The 15279-nt window shown below is 50.3% G+C and overlaps 6 protein-coding genes across 6 annotated transcripts; 2 read left to right on the forward strand and 4 right to left on the reverse strand.

Moving 5' to 3' along the window:
* Positions 1–575: 575 nt before the first annotated feature.
* EDB91DRAFT_1256727 (uncharacterized protein) lies at positions 576–1415 on the forward strand (the record flags this gene model as incomplete). The annotated part of the gene is made up of 3 exons (XM_041324215.1): positions 576–846; positions 873–880; positions 975–1415. The coding sequence occupies 3 exons, from the start codon at positions 576–578 to the stop codon at positions 1413–1415; spliced, it is 720 nt and encodes a 239-aa protein (XP_041169108.1).
* A 173-nt stretch (positions 1416–1588) lies between these two features.
* EDB91DRAFT_1256728 (uncharacterized protein) lies at positions 1589–2269 on the reverse strand (the record flags this gene model as incomplete). The annotated part of the gene is made up of 1 exon (XM_041324216.1): positions 1589–2269. The coding sequence occupies one exon, from the start codon at positions 2267–2269 to the stop codon at positions 1589–1591; it is 681 nt and encodes a 226-aa protein (XP_041169109.1).
* Positions 2270–5023: 2754 nt separating this feature from the next.
* On the reverse strand, positions 5024–6537 carry EDB91DRAFT_1064611 (uncharacterized protein; the record flags this gene model as incomplete). The annotated part of the gene is made up of 2 exons (XM_041314725.1): positions 5024–5859; positions 5919–6537. 2 exons carry the CDS (start codon positions 6535–6537, stop codon positions 5024–5026), a joined length of 1455 nt encoding a protein of 484 aa, XP_041169110.1.
* Positions 6538–7704: 1167 nt separating this feature from the next.
* Positions 7705–10364, forward strand: EDB91DRAFT_1088615 (uncharacterized protein; the record flags this gene model as incomplete). The annotated part of the gene is made up of 12 exons (XM_041316481.1): positions 7705–7812; positions 7953–8118; positions 8231–8361; positions 8481–8606; positions 8728–8838; positions 8860–8970; positions 9089–9187; positions 9212–9313; positions 9551–9667; positions 9704–9810; positions 9972–9998; positions 10082–10364. The coding sequence occupies 12 exons, from the start codon at positions 7705–7707 to the stop codon at positions 10362–10364; spliced, it is 1488 nt and encodes a 495-aa protein (XP_041169111.1).
* A 438-nt stretch (positions 10365–10802) lies between these two features.
* Positions 10803–11773, reverse strand: EDB91DRAFT_1088616 (uncharacterized protein; the record flags this gene model as incomplete). The annotated part of the gene is made up of 2 exons (XM_041316482.1): positions 10803–11595; positions 11670–11773. The coding sequence occupies 2 exons, from the start codon at positions 11771–11773 to the stop codon at positions 10803–10805; spliced, it is 897 nt and encodes a 298-aa protein (XP_041169112.1).
* A 1068-nt stretch (positions 11774–12841) lies between these two features.
* EDB91DRAFT_1256732 (uncharacterized protein) lies at positions 12842–14641 on the reverse strand (the record flags this gene model as incomplete). The annotated part of the gene is made up of 5 exons (XM_041324217.1): positions 12842–13246; positions 13295–13340; positions 13940–14298; positions 14347–14445; positions 14507–14641. The coding sequence occupies 5 exons, from the start codon at positions 14639–14641 to the stop codon at positions 12842–12844; spliced, it is 1044 nt and encodes a 347-aa protein (XP_041169113.1).
* Between the last annotated feature and the right edge of the window lie 638 nt (positions 14642–15279).

Raw genomic sequence — 15279 nt, forward strand, 5'->3', positions numbered from 1 at the left:
ATGTATTTCTGAAATGACCATATAAATATGAAGGTAACCCTCTGCATAGGATCGACTGTCAATGCGTGCTCCCAAAACAAGGGGCAACCGACTTTCCTCCGCATTTTTGGCAGCTTCCTCTGTTATGCGAGCAAAAATGTGGAGGACGGCCCTCCAACGCTCCAACAGCCTAAGGCAACATTGGGGGGTGCGCAAATTGCGGGCTACATTCTGCGCCGCTGCTCTAGTGGTGCCAGCATTCGTTGTTGCCATTTCCTCCCAACGGCTCTACCTTACGATAGTCTATCTCTGTCCCGCCTCTACTCCGGACTTTGTCCGAAGTGGTCTTACTCTAGTTTCTCCTTCAACATCCGGAGGTCCGCCGGACTTGTCCTTAGTTCAGCCTCCAGAGTTCTCCGGACTTCACCGGACGTCTGTTCTAGTCTTCGGAAATTAGGGGCACATACTCCGGTAAGGGGCGCAGCGCACGAGCTGAAGCCAAGCCCTATGGATTTGACTCCCCTTTGAGCATGGTTCTTAAATGGGACGTCCATGCTGTCTTGTCACAGGGATGAAGAATGGCACCAGTGCTGGTCATGCCTGACTCCGTTGCAAAACTGTCTCCTCCATATGAGGAGTATGACACCGCGCTGCTTGGTGGCTTTGCCACGCTGACAGTACTACAAGTTGCAGTCGTGTGTGTATTTGCATTCAAATCAGCACTGGCATTGCTCCCGTTGTTAGCATTTCTGGTCGTCGGACAGGCATTGGATGAAGAAGAATTAGAGGTCGCTTCCCCATTGACACTACCAACACCAGAAAACGGCAAAGCAGCGATCGAGCCAGCACTGACACCCGCCATGCTAGGTGGCACTCATTTTTGACCGAGATAGTCAGGGTGGTAAGGTCCGGGGAAGGGGTTATACACCGCATAGGTATCCCCCAGCCCACCAATCAACTCACTGCTTCCGGACTTCACCGGACATCTGTTCTAGTCTTCGGAAATTAGGGGCACATACTCCGGTAAGGGGCGCAGCGCACGAGCTGAAGCCAAGCCCTATGGATTTGACCCCCCTTTGAGCAGGGTTCTTAAATGGGACGTCCATGCTGCCTCGTCACGGGGACGAAGAATGGCACCAGTGCTGGTCGTGCCTGACTCCGTTGCGAAACTGTCTCCTCCATATGAGGAGTACGACACCGCGCTGCTCGGTGGCTTTGCCACGCTGACAGTACGACAAGTTGCACTCGTGTGTGTATTTGCATTCAAATCAGCACTGGCATTGCTCCCGTTGTTAGCATTTCTGGTCGTCGGACAGGCATTGGACGAAGACGAATTAGAGGTCGCTTCCCCATTGACACTACCGACACCAGAAAACGGCAAAGCAGCGATCGAGCCAGCACTGACACCCGCCATGCTAGGTGGCACCCATTTTTGATCGAGATAGTCAGGGTGGTAAGGTCCGGGGAAGGGGTTATACACCGCATAGGTATCCCCCAGCCCACCAATCAACTCACTGCTTCCGGACTTCACCGGACATCTGTTCTAGTCTTCGGAAATTAGGGGCACATACTCTGGTAAGGGGCGCAGCGCACGAGCTGAAGCCAAGCCCTATGGATTTGACCCCCCTTTGAGCAGGGTTCTTAAATGGGACGTCCATGCTGCCTCGTCACGGGGACGAAGAATGGCACCAGTGCAGGTCGTGCCTGACTCCGTTGCGAAACTGTCTCCTCCATATGAGGAGTACGACACCGCGCTGCTCGGTGGCTTTGCCACGCTGACAGTACGACAAGTTGCACTCGTGTGTGTATTTGCATTCAAATCAGCACTGGCATTGCTCCCGTTGTTAGCATTTCTGGTCGTCGGACAGGCATTGGACGAAGACGAATTAGAGGTCGCTTCCCCATTGACACTACCAACACCAGAAAACGGCAAAGCAGCGATCGAGACAGCACTGACACCCGCCATGCTAGGTGGCACCCATTTTTGACCGAGATAGTCAGGGTGGTAAGGTCCGTGGAAGGGGTTATACACCGCATAGATATCCCCCAGCCCACCAATCAATTCACTGCTCACTCCCATAGCTGTACCAACCATCCCTGCGCCTGCGCCCATCTCCAAACTCATGCTGTGGGAGGCAAGATTCCTTTGCATCTCTTCGCGACGACTTGTTCCGGTCACACCCGGTAGAGCGGGACATAAGCTTGTGCGCTGGGTGATCCGCGTGAATCCACCAAGCGAGAACTGAACTTCGTTGGGTAAGCGTTCTGCCTGCGGCGCTTGGTAGACCATGATCAATCCTTCTACGAGGATCGTGCGACCATACCCAGAGTCCAGTGCTCCCTGCCACTCTCAGATATCTGGGCGATCTATATGAGGTTGTGGTCATTTGTCATATGCCCTCACATTTTCCACATGGCAAAAGCGCAACATAAAGCCGTACGAGGGATTCGATTTCATTTGGGTTGATGGCGAATAGGCGAGCGAGTCTGTGGAGAGATGAGCGGCGAGACATGATGTAGTGCACCCATGGACTTGTTCAGCCTGGGACGGATCAGCGAAGGGAAAATACTTAGCAAAGCACAAAATTTGATGAGACGACTATGAAGCTACAAGCTAATACGGTATTTGGGAACAGCCCCAACGGCAACTCCGCCCAAGCCAAAAGGCCCAGTACGCCGCCCAGTAAAGGGCGAAGGGAGCGCCGCCACATCAGCCACAACGCCAGCAGAAGCCAGAATTGTCTCTCCTTGCGGAAGCATCATTGGCGGGTGCAAGAACTCCATCCGATGTCCATGCCCACGTGCATGATTGTCAGCGGTTCCAGCAGCATCAGGCAACATCGGAGGGTGCACGAAAGATTGCGTGCTGCGTTCAGCGCCCCGTTGCTAGAATGGTTCCAAAACGCATTGCTGCCGTTCCCTCTAAACACGGTATAAGGACTGAACAATGGAAGGTCCATGATGCTGCGCCGCGAAAAAGAAGAGGTGCGCCCACTCATCGCACCAGAACCAGTCGTAAAACTGTCTCCTCCGTAAGAGGAGTACGGAACTGCACTGCTAGGGGGTTCTGACACGCTGTCAGTGCTCATGCGGCGGCGCTTGGCAGTACGCCCAGTCGAATAAGAGTTGGACGTATGCTGCCATGACTGCACTCATGGAGACGCGTTAGACGACGACGCGTTGGAACCCGCTTCTCCATCGATACGCTGGGCGGTGCCCAATTATTGCAGAGGTAGTCCGGGTGGTATGGCTAAGGGAAAGTTCTATTAGACGAAACTCTGTCATTTATGTATAAATCTCGAGATCCCCCTGCAAAATAGACACTGAAATTTGACCATCAGCAACACAGAGTGCATTGCGCTCATCAAGCGTGTCTCTGAGTGATAGACTAATATTGGTCGGCATGTGTATGCTACAAAATTGTAGGTAAGAGACCAACTATCAGTGAGACGCATCATGCAATTCGAGAGCAGTGCGGTGCATGATCCCATACTTTGTTTAGTTGAGTACCTATTGTCGAACTAGCTGCTTTCACAGCCTGGTTGTTATTCTGCTAATCGGCCTGCCTCAAGTCTTTGCGCCTCCTCTTCACATCCAGCGGCCTGTCAATCCAGTCAGCTGGTTTTTGGGCCAAGACGATCACATCGTCGTCGTCGTCTCGTCGTCTCTTCCTCGAGTTTCCTTGTGTGCTATCGATCCAGTCTTCTGGCTTATGGTCATAGACGACCACATCATCAGAGGAGTCAGAAGACTCAGACTCTGCGTCAGACGCGTCAGAAGACTCAGACTCTGCGTCAGACACGTCAGAAGACTCAGACTCTGCGTCATACGCGTCAGACTCGTCAGAAGACTCAGTCTTTTCAACTGATACAAGGATCAGTGAGTATCATCAGGACAGTACTAAGTAAATCATCTCGCACCATTGCTACAGACTTGCTGGCAAGGGACACACGCCTCGCCAGCTCTTGCTCGGCAAATGTAGTCCATGGCCTTGCAGTACTCGCAGCCTCGACTGACTGTGTTGATCGCGCGGATGATAAAAGGCCTTACAGGACGTCCTGACATTGTCGATCATCGTGAGTTGAGAATATAAAGTGAATTGGAGACGACTTACCCGGTAACAAGGAACACCTCTCGGTGCATCTGCGGCATGCTGTTTCGGAACAATACCCGTAGCATAGCTCATTGTCTGCTACGCAGGATCGGCATCCTGGCTCTATCAATTTCAACTTTGGGGCTGAATACATGGATGGGCAATGAGATGGTGGTGGTAGAATAGAAACCTGGCAAATAGGTAATGACCGTTTTAATGGTGAGAGAGAACAATAGATTTACAGTGGTCGTTCCACCACAATGTCGTTTTGCTTGACCCACAGAAATACACAAGGGCCAGTCCACATTCCGTCGTGTGATCTCCTGCCACGTGCAAATGTGAGCAGTCACAATGCCACAAACTGTGGTATTATGAAACATGTAGCGATCGAATATCGTCCATGTGAGTTCGTATGATTAGTTGCAGGTCCCTTAACTAGTGAAAGCCTGGTGGCTCACGTACGCATACACACATGGTTCAATGCAGCGTAGACACCTCCTTGCCTCAGCTTGTACCTTACCGTCGTCGTCGTCCCGCAATCCAGAACGTGGTTCTGTTTTGTTTCGTGTGTCTCTTCAGTGTCTCTAGTTAGTTAGGTTTAACCCAACTAAATCTCAATCTGTCTGTGGTGTCGATGCCAAAAAATACGAGTAGTGCATTGTCCTGGGACGCATCTCTCACTTCTCTGTCCTGTGGGCGGACGAGAAACATTAGCTGTGTCGTGGAACAGCGTGTAATTCAAGATGGGTCAATCATGATTTCCTTCTTCCCTCTTCTGACTGCTCATTATTCCGAATGTATGGTTGAAACGTTGCTCACAAACGTGCGAACTGAGGTCTACTCAGCGTCGGTAGCACGACTCTCAAGGGTATGCATCATTCTCGAATCATGTATCTACAAACATCTAGTAGGTGGTCTGTGTTCGTCTTATTTCTATGTGTTCTCGTAGGATTACTCCTGGGACCACCTCGCAATAAGAAAATCCAGCATGGCATCATCGTGAGCTGCTTGGATGGGTTGTCCGTCTCTCGCATCATTTGGTCTTTGTATATCCCTGTAATTCACGAATGCCGGATATCGCACGACCTCTTCTACCCCCGCCCAGTCGAAGTCGATTATCATGAACTTCGTCCTGTCATCCGTCTTGAGCAAGATGTTAGTATCGCGTATATCGCCATGGACCAGCTGGCGAGCGTGAAGCGTCTTCAGCTGCTCCCCGATGGCATCGAACACACATCGGGGGATGCGTTCACCAATGGGCAAGTCGGCCAATACGTCGTATGCGACAAGTCTATCCATCACTGCCATGTACCAGCCTCCAGGAAGCTGTTCAAATCCTCGCAATCTAGGGGCAACGCCTGCTTGAGCGCAATGCATATGAGCAACCCGTGAATAATGTCGGACGAATTTGATGCATATCGCAACCTCAGCATCCCCTTCGTTGAGGGTCCCGAAAAAGATGAGTCTTTTTGACTTTCCCCCATCTTCATCGAGATGCTCTCTATATTTGAAGACGATGGTGCTGTTGTCCTCGAGAGATGTAAAGCTTGTCGGATATGGGAAGATCGTGGGGTGGGATAGCTTGCTGACAAGTTCAAAATCAGGAGGTAGCGTGTCGTAATGGCTCTGGAGGGTTCGGGCAGCTTTGCGGAATGCAGCCATGTGACGCGCAGCGGTGACATGATTGTAGTTATCCGAGGAATGGAAATTGAAGATAAGAGGGGTGGAAAGAATCTGAACAGCAGGACGCAACGTCCAGACAGCGCCTGCGAATATAATCATTGGTCCTGGACAAACGATGAGTTCCTATGTCATATTCTAAAACAAAGGAGATCTTGACACGAACCGAAAATGACAACCAGAAGACAGGGTAGGGTAGACCCAGACAAACTGGGCGCGTACGTTCTCGTCGACTGCAGGTAGTACATAAGAGCCTGCAAGTATGGTTCCGAGTTGGATTTCGCCGCCTCGTTCTTGAATTCGACAATGACATAAGGATGACGACGGTTATTAACGTCGATGGACATGTCTCCGTCCGTTTCATACGCTGTTCCTTGAATCTTGCGTTTCAAGTGGAAGCGAAGGTGGTATCCCTCAAGCACCTCGCTAACCGCATCCGCTCGCTTGTTTTCATCTTCGTACAGTGCTGACATGACATGGGCGAGTTTGCCGACGAGATTGTTGTCTTCTTCCGTCACTGTGTGAGTCAGGCTGTCGTCGATAAATTGGCCGAAGGCTGGATGCAACAAGGTGGCAGGAATGGTTTCCTCGATCTCGCGAGGGCGACCGCAGGCTATCTGTATCTTTGTGTCCAGCTGTCGTTCACGAAAGGATGAAGGATGGGAGGTTTCAGAAGGAGATTGCGATCGTTTCTTTCCTTTTGAATGGAAATGGTTATCGGTATGGGCAAGGAAGGATTCCCGTGCAATTCGGATCGCATCCTCTCCCGTGGAGATGGGGTGCATAGATTGAGGAGGATTCGTCGACCCTGCGATCCATAAATTCGTGAAATCCGACTCAATGAGATAATGCATCGACTCACTATTGGTTTCAGAGTAAACTTGGACTACGATGCGGAGCTGCTCGAGAACCGGCACGCACAGGAAATGATGGTATGCAGGCAATGATTTTGTGACCTCTAGCAAGTGACCCGCATTGATGGTATCTAGACTCTCCCGAAGATCGTCCTCCGACGCAGATATTCTGTATAAGCTGATGCGACTTTGGTCTACACGTTTGAGTTTTGATTCGACCTCCTTGATGGCATCTTTGAGGGCTCCGATCGAGGTATTTTGCTTGATGCAGACGTCAAATCCCTTCTCCCCAGTGCTACCTCGTAACCAGCAATAAATGAGGAGTTTCGGTGCATCTTGGGGATCGTAATTAATTAATTGCATGGCCAAGGTTGCATTGCAGCTACTACACACCTACTATGATATGAATGTGATCTTTCGGGGGCGGTCGTTCAAACAGGGTCGATATCTGATGGGATGAGAGCAATGGTGGCTGAAGCGTAGATAGGATCACATTGCTCAAATTCGCCTCGTATGGTTCGGCCACCAGATCACGTGGCTTGTACAATCGCAATGTAGACGGAGGCCCTTCAAGACCATAATAATGCTTGATCATGGGTTTCAGAGTTTCAACAGTGTCCAAGGGTGAAATTGTCAAATTGAAAGTTTCGTGTGGTTCGGTACCTCGTATCCAGCAGCGTAGGGTGTAGGTGTCGGACATGGTGGTTGAAGGTTAAGATAGAAAGGACGATCATTCATTTGGGCCAAGCCATTTTTGTTCATGATTATGTGAGCGTTCAAACATTGCATTGTTTAAATTTTTAATTAATATTAATCAGATGGTACATGTAGAAAATAATTATATCTTTCATTCGGCCGATACAATCAGACGACAAGTACAAGCGGATATGAAGAATGGCGGACAAGCAAGAGAGCAACAAGCTACGGCCGTGGATTGAAAGGGGACTCACATGGTCGGAATGCGCCCATGAACACACGGGACCAACAAGACGTCGGGTACGTCACATGTGCGAGCAGGCGTGGACAAGCAGGACGTACAAGCGAGAAAGCAACAAGTGCCAGCAGGCGTGCAGGACGGACAAGCGATGACAAGCAGATATGAAGGATGACGGACAGACGAGCCAGCAACAAGCAACGACCGTGGACTCAAAGGCACTGACAGCGTCAGAATGCGCCCATGAAAACGCGGGACCAACGAGTCGTCAGGTACGTCACGAGTGCGAACAAGCAGATTTGAAGGACGACGGACAAGCAAGACAGCAACAAGCGAGTACAAGCTGATATGAAGGAGGATGGACGAGCGAGACAGCAACAAGTAACGACCGTGGACTCAAAGGCACTGACAGCGTCAGAATGCGCCCATGAAAACGCGGGACCAACGAGTCGTCAGGTGCGTCACAAGTGCGAACAAAGAAGGACAAGCAAGAAAACAACAAGCAACGACCGTGGACTCAGAGGCACTGACAGCGTCAGAATGCGCCCATGAAAACGCGGGGACCAACGAGTCGTCAGGTGCGTCACAAGTGCGAACAAAGCACAGAAAACACAAGCAACGACCGTGGACTCAGAGGCACTGACAGCGTCAGAATGCGCCCATGAAAACGCGGGACCAACGAGTCGTCAGGTACGTCACAAGTGCGAACAGAGGAAAGCAGGGACGGACAAGCGAGAAAGCAACAAGCAACGACCGTGAACTCAGAGGCACTGACAGCGTCAGAATGCGCCCATGAAAACGCGGGACCAACGAGTCGTCAGGTGCGTCACAAGTGCGACAAGAAGGACAAGCAAGAAACAACAAGCAACGACGTGGACTCAGAGGCACTGACAGCGTCAGAATGCGCCATGAAAACGCGGGACAACGAGTCGTCAGGTAGTCACAAGTGCGAACAGAGGACAAGCAGGACGGACAAGCGAGAAAGCAACAAGCAACGACCGTGAACTCAGAGGCACTGACAGCGTCAGAATGCGCCCATGAAAACGCGGGACCAACGAGTCGTCAGGTGCGTCACAAGTGCGAACAAAGAAGGACAAGCAAGAAAACAACAAGCAACGACCGTGGACTCAGAGGCACTGACAGCGTCAGAATGCGCCCATGAAAACGCGGGACCAACGAGTCGTCAGGTGCGTCACAAGTGCGAACAAGCAAGAAAACAACAAGCAACGACCGTGGACTCAGAGGCACTGACAGCGTCAGAATGCGCCCATGAAAACGCGGGACCAACGAGTCGTCAGGTGCGTCACAAGTGCGAACAGAGGACAAGCAGGGACGGACAAGCGAGAAAGCAACAAGCAACGACCGTGAACTCAGAGGCACTGACAGCGTCAGAATGCGCCCATGAAAACGCGGGACCAACGAGTCGTCAGGTACGTCACAAGTGCGAACAAAGAAGGACAAAACACCAATAGGCCACCGTCAGCGACAGTGAAACGCCCATAAAGGCGCGCAACCCATGGTGAAGGTAAAGAACAGAAAGATAATTAGAACTCAGACGAATATTTGAACTACGCATCACTTGACGGTCTCACGCCACATCGGCATTCCGGCATTCTCAATAATATTCAACACATGGGACACGCAACGGTAAGTCAGGTGATTTTGGCGCAGCCACGACCAACCACGTACCCCGAAAACACCGGGCCACACGCTAACGGCAACAACAACGATGACAAACTTGCCATTGTCGAGGCGAACAAAGGGCGGAAGAATGTGAGTGTTCAGTGTCTCTCGAATGTGTGTGCTGAGGTGTCAAACAGCGTTCCCTTTCCGACACGTCATTGAGTGTTGCTTTCCCTTCTCTGACTGCAAGAACGACATCCCAATGTAATGTAACTCAGTGTTTGTGAAGCTTCGCAAGTCTGTGTGCGCTATCTCCATCATGACTTACGCTGTCCTTAGCTTGCACGTCCGTCTTGGTGCTTTCAGCGTGTCCCATGCTAAGTCCAGCAATTTGCTGCTTCATGGGACACGCATTTTCTGTCTGGAGCCTCCCTGTGCTGCGTGTCCCAGGCAAGAGTCAAGTGTTTCGCGTTCATGGGACACACAGCTCTCGCTTATATGATGGTACGTCTTTCTTCATTTTCTTAAAATTTAAAATAGGTGTTCCATAAGCGTACAAACAGTGCCTTGCTTGTTTCCTGCCCTCCACCACTGATAACGGTCATGACCAAATGCCCAAATACTTCGTCCTCCTGCGGGACGTGTTGGTAGGAATGCGACATGCACCCTGTACACCCTCACCTGCTCCACCACCACCTGGGCGTGCCGAGCTGTTGCCAACGAGTCACGCGCTGTGTTTCGCATCCTCGAGAGTTTCGATTTTCGTCCAATTCTACCTGCAGTATTGCTGATCAGTCCTTCTCTATAGCATACCACCATGGGACGAAGACGAATTGTAAGTCGCTTCCCCATTGACACCATCAACACCAGACAACGGCAAAGTCGTGATTTAGCCAGCACTGACACCCGCCGTCCTAGGTGGCACCCAGTTTGGACCGAGATAGTCAGAGTGGTAAGGTTCGGGGAAGGGGTTATACGCCGCATAGGTATCCCCAAGCCCACCAATCAACTCACTGCTCACTCACATACCCGTGCACACCATCCCTGCGCCTGCGCCCATCTCCGCACTCATTCTGTGGGAGGCAAAATTTCTTTGCATCTCTTCACTACGACTTATGCCGGCTGTCTTTCCCTTGCACTGAGAAATGTGAAAAGAGAAAGAATGAGAGAACAAGAGAAAGAACGAAAGAAAGAAATGTGAGGCTGCTCATCCTCGAGTGAAGCAGCTGACACGAAGGAATGAGAAGCATGCATCCAACCCATGCATGTACCAAAGGATCGGCCACAGCACCTGTGCCTGCAGCAAATGGGGGACGGACGCAAACGTGGAAGAGGTCCGACGGCGCTGATACTGTTATATGTGCAGCACATCGCTGTCGAGCAACTGAACCGGCAAGGTCATTAGAATTCTATCTAAACTGTCGTCGACTGCGCGATTGTTCTACTTGAGACTGAGTTGAATAAACGTCCCTACTCTTCAGTGCCATCTTGGCTTTCCTCCTCGTCTGTTTATTAGTACCCGTCCTCCTCTACGATCTATCATCATCGTAGTAACCATGTCGAACGCTTCTATCCTCACCTAATATGATACACGGAAGCGCCTGATATTCCAAGTCATGTTCCGGGACCCTATTCATGTTCATACAATCCAAGATTCCGTTCTTGAGCATGGTCCTTGTAAAGCAGCGATGGTTGTCTGTATGGTGTAGTTAGTGAATGTCGCCATAATGGAAAGGATGGACGAACTGTGATTTGGCTCAGCCGATGCAACCCGTTCCTCAGCTAGCTCCCACAGTAGCATGGATGAACGCCCAAGATCATCCCACAAATAGACCTTTGGTGGTGCGAGGACGATGCGAGGATCGTTGAGCATGTTGTCATCCAGAAACTTTGCAAGGTTTCGGTGATAGGTGACACGGAATATGAGTACCTGGAGGGTTGGATGGCAGAGAATCCGCTTCACCAGCGATGGTATTCTGTCGCGTGGGTGGTGAAAGCTGCTCCACAGCGATAGATGAGTCAACTGAGGGAAGCATGCCATGTCAGCGTGTTGAAGCATGTCGCTCGGGTCGATCTCAAGATGCGTGAGTTTGGCGAAGAAGGTGACATTGGAGATGGAAGGGGAAGTGAGCTGGACGGCGACTTGTAACGACAGTACCTTCAGAGGTAGGGTGTCCAGCAATTGTAGTAGAGGTGCTATGTCGCTTTGAAAATCATCGTGGTCGGGAATTAGGCTAAGGTGATTTATTCCCGTGCAGAGACACAGGATATCGATAATAGTTGAGACCTGAACATCTCCAGAGAGCGATAGTGATTTGACGGATGTCTTCGCAAACTCCTCGTGCATGTCGCGACGTCGCAGGCATTGAACGAATAAAGAGGCGGTTTCTTCATCGCGCAGCAGGACCCTCTCATAAAGCTGCTTTTCGAACCTGTAGTAGGATGATCAGTGCGATCAGTGAGATCGTGATGATGGATTTGATTCAGAATGTGTTCAAACACTCACCAGCCTTTACTCCTCCACTGATATAAAATCCATGAGGCCGCACTTCCTCTACTCCTGGTCGCCATTGCGAAGATTTTGATCAAAACCTCTTGTGGAACCTTCATCGTCGACGAAGTACAAGACGACTGCTATGGCGTGTGATGTACTGATCGATTATGTGATCGAAGCACCATATCCAGATAAGCGCGATTACAATTAATGCGCGCAGTAGTAATTAATTATGTGTAGCAAACGTAACTAGCACGAGCACCTCTGTTTGGTGCTGCTGCAATGATAATAAATGCGGCTAAGTAGAGCAAGATGCGTCGATCCTGGTCAATCAGTAGCATCATGGCTGGAAATGGTATCTGTATGTCGTCTATTCGAGCGGGATAGATCCCAAGGTTCCTCCCTCCAGCATATCAATGCTATCTTTCATTGCTTGCAGGCAATGTTAGTTAGTTATGGGAAGCTAGTCAGTCACCAGAACCTGAAGCGTCAGTACACTAACCAAAGAATTGCCGTTCGTAAGCCATCCTGCATGGGCGAGTATAGTATAGGAGGAGGCGAGGAGTAAGCAAGGCAGTTAGAGACTGGGGTTTCTGATCAAGCGTAGGATTTATAAGTGACCCATTAATGATCGCCTGCATGGAGCAGAAATGAAAGTTCAAAATCAGGGTAGTTGCAATATCTTGTCCTCATAAACGCTTTCATGACACATTCTGAGATCCATGTCCGGCATCCCAGTGGCATTATGTCGTCGCACGTTAGAAATGGTTCATAGTATCGGGACTCCGCACGCCCAATTAGCATGAAGTCCTATATCATTCAGAAATGCTCTCGACACGATGCACGAGCACAACTCCCTTCCCTCACCGAACTCCCGAATGACAACGCGCCAGGTACACCATCCGAAACCCCGTCTCGGATTCAAACATTATTCGCGTTCCCTTCGTAACAGGGACGTCCACGGTTGCTCGACAAAGAAGCACTAGCGCTGGTCATGTGTTGGCATTCGCCTTCTTCTCGGGAGCAACAATTTGGAGCGAGGTTAAACAATGTGGAAGAGGGCCTGCCTTCATATTGATGACTCGAGGCTCCCCAAGACGCAATACTGGCAGTATCAAGATAGGTGGAATTGCATGTGATGTATTTGAGTATGTGATTTATCCTGAGGGGATAAATGGCAAATGTCATGTGTCCAGAATCTGGATTGCATCCCTCATCATGTTCAGGCACTTCTCATTCAACATCTTCTTGAGCAGTTCCGCGCGTACGAGGTCACGAATTCGCTTTTCCTGGCTCTCCCGCGTCGCCTCAAGACGTTCCAGGTCCTTGCACCGAAAGTCCAGCAGATCTTGCTGGGACCGCACTTTCGATTCCAGGTCCGCAATACGGTCGGTGTGCTCTTTGACCTCCAGCTTGTGAGTATGCATCTCCCAATTATGATAAGCCTCAGCGTGACGCATATTGTCGTGTAATTCATTGAGTTGTGCCTGCAACCCTTCTATGGTCGTCTGTAGCTCTATCTCTAGAGCGGTGACGCCTGACTCAGGGCTTTCGTCGCGCACCGCGTGAATGTGAGAGTATTCTGCATCCTGCATATCATGTCAACAGATGTACAGATATTTGTGAACGCCACATACCATGAATGGTCCTGTAACACCCTCCTCTACAGGTCCCCTGGTGTGCCTGCTATTGCAAGGAGAATCAGGGCTGTCCTCTGCCGGCCATTTTCTTGTGAACTGCGACATGGAAAATGATGATTGTAGAGAAATCCAAGTTTGTCGGCTGCTATAATGAAACTTGGATGCTGTTGAGATGGGCGTTGTAGATAGTGAAGAGTAGCGAGACAGCGGGATTAAATAGACATGCTAACTGTGGATGTGTGGACTGTGGATGTGTGTGGACTGTGGACAGTGGCTGTTGACCCTAACGTCTGGTGTAGGACGCATGTCTTCCCTCACCGAACTCCCGAATGCCGACACCTCAGGAACACCATCTGAAACCGTTGAACAAGGTTCCGTTCATTGTCAGGCGTCGTTGTACTGGTACTCCCAAAGTAGTCATTAGATGTGGCAAATGTAACTAGCACGAGCACCGCTGATTGGTGCTGCTCCAATGACAGTAAGCGCGGCTAAGTACAGTCAGGGGCGTCTCCCTGGTCAATCAATAGCAAGATATGTGGAATTGCATGTGATGCGTTCGAGTATGTTATTTATTCGAAGTGGATATATGGCAAATATCAGGTCTCCAGAATCTCGATTGCATCCCTCATCGACTTCAAGCACTGCTCATTCAACATCTCCTTGATCAGTTCCGCGGCTAGTAGCTCACCAATTCGCTTTTCCTGGCTCTCCGTCTTTGCCTGAAGACATTCCAGGTCCATGGACTGCCGGCGCAGCAGATCTTGCTGGGACCGCACTTTCGATTCCAGGTCTGCAACACGGTCGGTGTGCTCTTTGATCTGCAGCTCGTGCTCACGCATTTCCCGCTTTCGAACAGCCTCAGCGTGATCCATATTGTCGTGTAATTCTTCGAGTAGTGCCTGCAACCCTTCTATTGTCGTCTGTAGCTCTATCTCTAGCTTGGTGAAGCCTGACTCAGGGCTTGCGTCGCGCACCGCGTGAACGTAAGAGTCTTCTTCATCCTGCATATCGTGTCAACAGATGTACAGAGATTTTTTAGCGCAACATACCATGGATGATCCTGTAACATCCCCCTCTACAGGTCCCCTGGTGCGCTTTCTAATGCAAGGAGAGTGCGGGCTGTCCTCTGCCGGCCGTTTTCTTGTGAACTGCGACATGGAAAATGATGATTGTAGAGAAATCTAAGTTTGTCGGCTGCTGTAATGAAACTTGGATGCTGTTGAGATGGGCGTTGTAGATAGTGAAGAGTAGCGAGAAAGCGGGATTAAATAGACATGCTAACTGTGGATGTGTGGACTGTGGACAGTGGCTGTTGATGCTCCTAACGTCTGATGTAGGACGCATCTCTTCCCTCACCGAACTCCCGAATGCCGACACCTCAGGTACACCATCTGAAACCGTTGAAGAACAAGGTTCCGTTCATTGTCAGGCGTCGTTGTACTGGTACTCCCAAAGTAGTCATTAGATGTGGCAAATGTAACTAGCACGAGCATGTAGGGCGTCGTCAATATCCGAATGGAATACCATAGATGATGGCACGCCTCAATAGCATGAAGTCCGATACCATTCGGAAATGCTCTTGATATGATGCACGGGCACGACTCTCTTCCCTCACCGAACTCCCGAATGCCGACACCTCAGGTACACCATCTGAAACCGTTGAACAAGGTTCCGTTCATTGTCAGGCGTCGTTGTACTGGTACTCCCAAAGTAGTAATTAATTGGATGTGGCAAATGTAACTAGAACGAGCACCGCTGATTGGTGCTGCTCCAATGACAGTAAGCGCGGCTAAGTACAGTCAGGGGCGTCTCCCTGGTCAATCAATAGCAAGATATGTGGAATTGCATGTGATGCGTTTGAGTATCTGATATATTCGAAGGGGATATGTGTGGAAACAAGTCGTGGCCAATGAGAAACACTGAAGAAACACACGAAACAAAACAGAACCACGATCTGGATTGCGAGACGACGACGACGACGG

This window comes from Suillus paluster (assembly GCF_016628075.1).
Source record: "Suillus paluster strain FC165 chromosome Unknown EDB91scaffold_213, whole genome shotgun sequence".
NCBI classification, from domain to species: domain Eukaryota; kingdom Fungi; phylum Basidiomycota; class Agaricomycetes; order Boletales; family Suillaceae; genus Suillus; species Suillus paluster.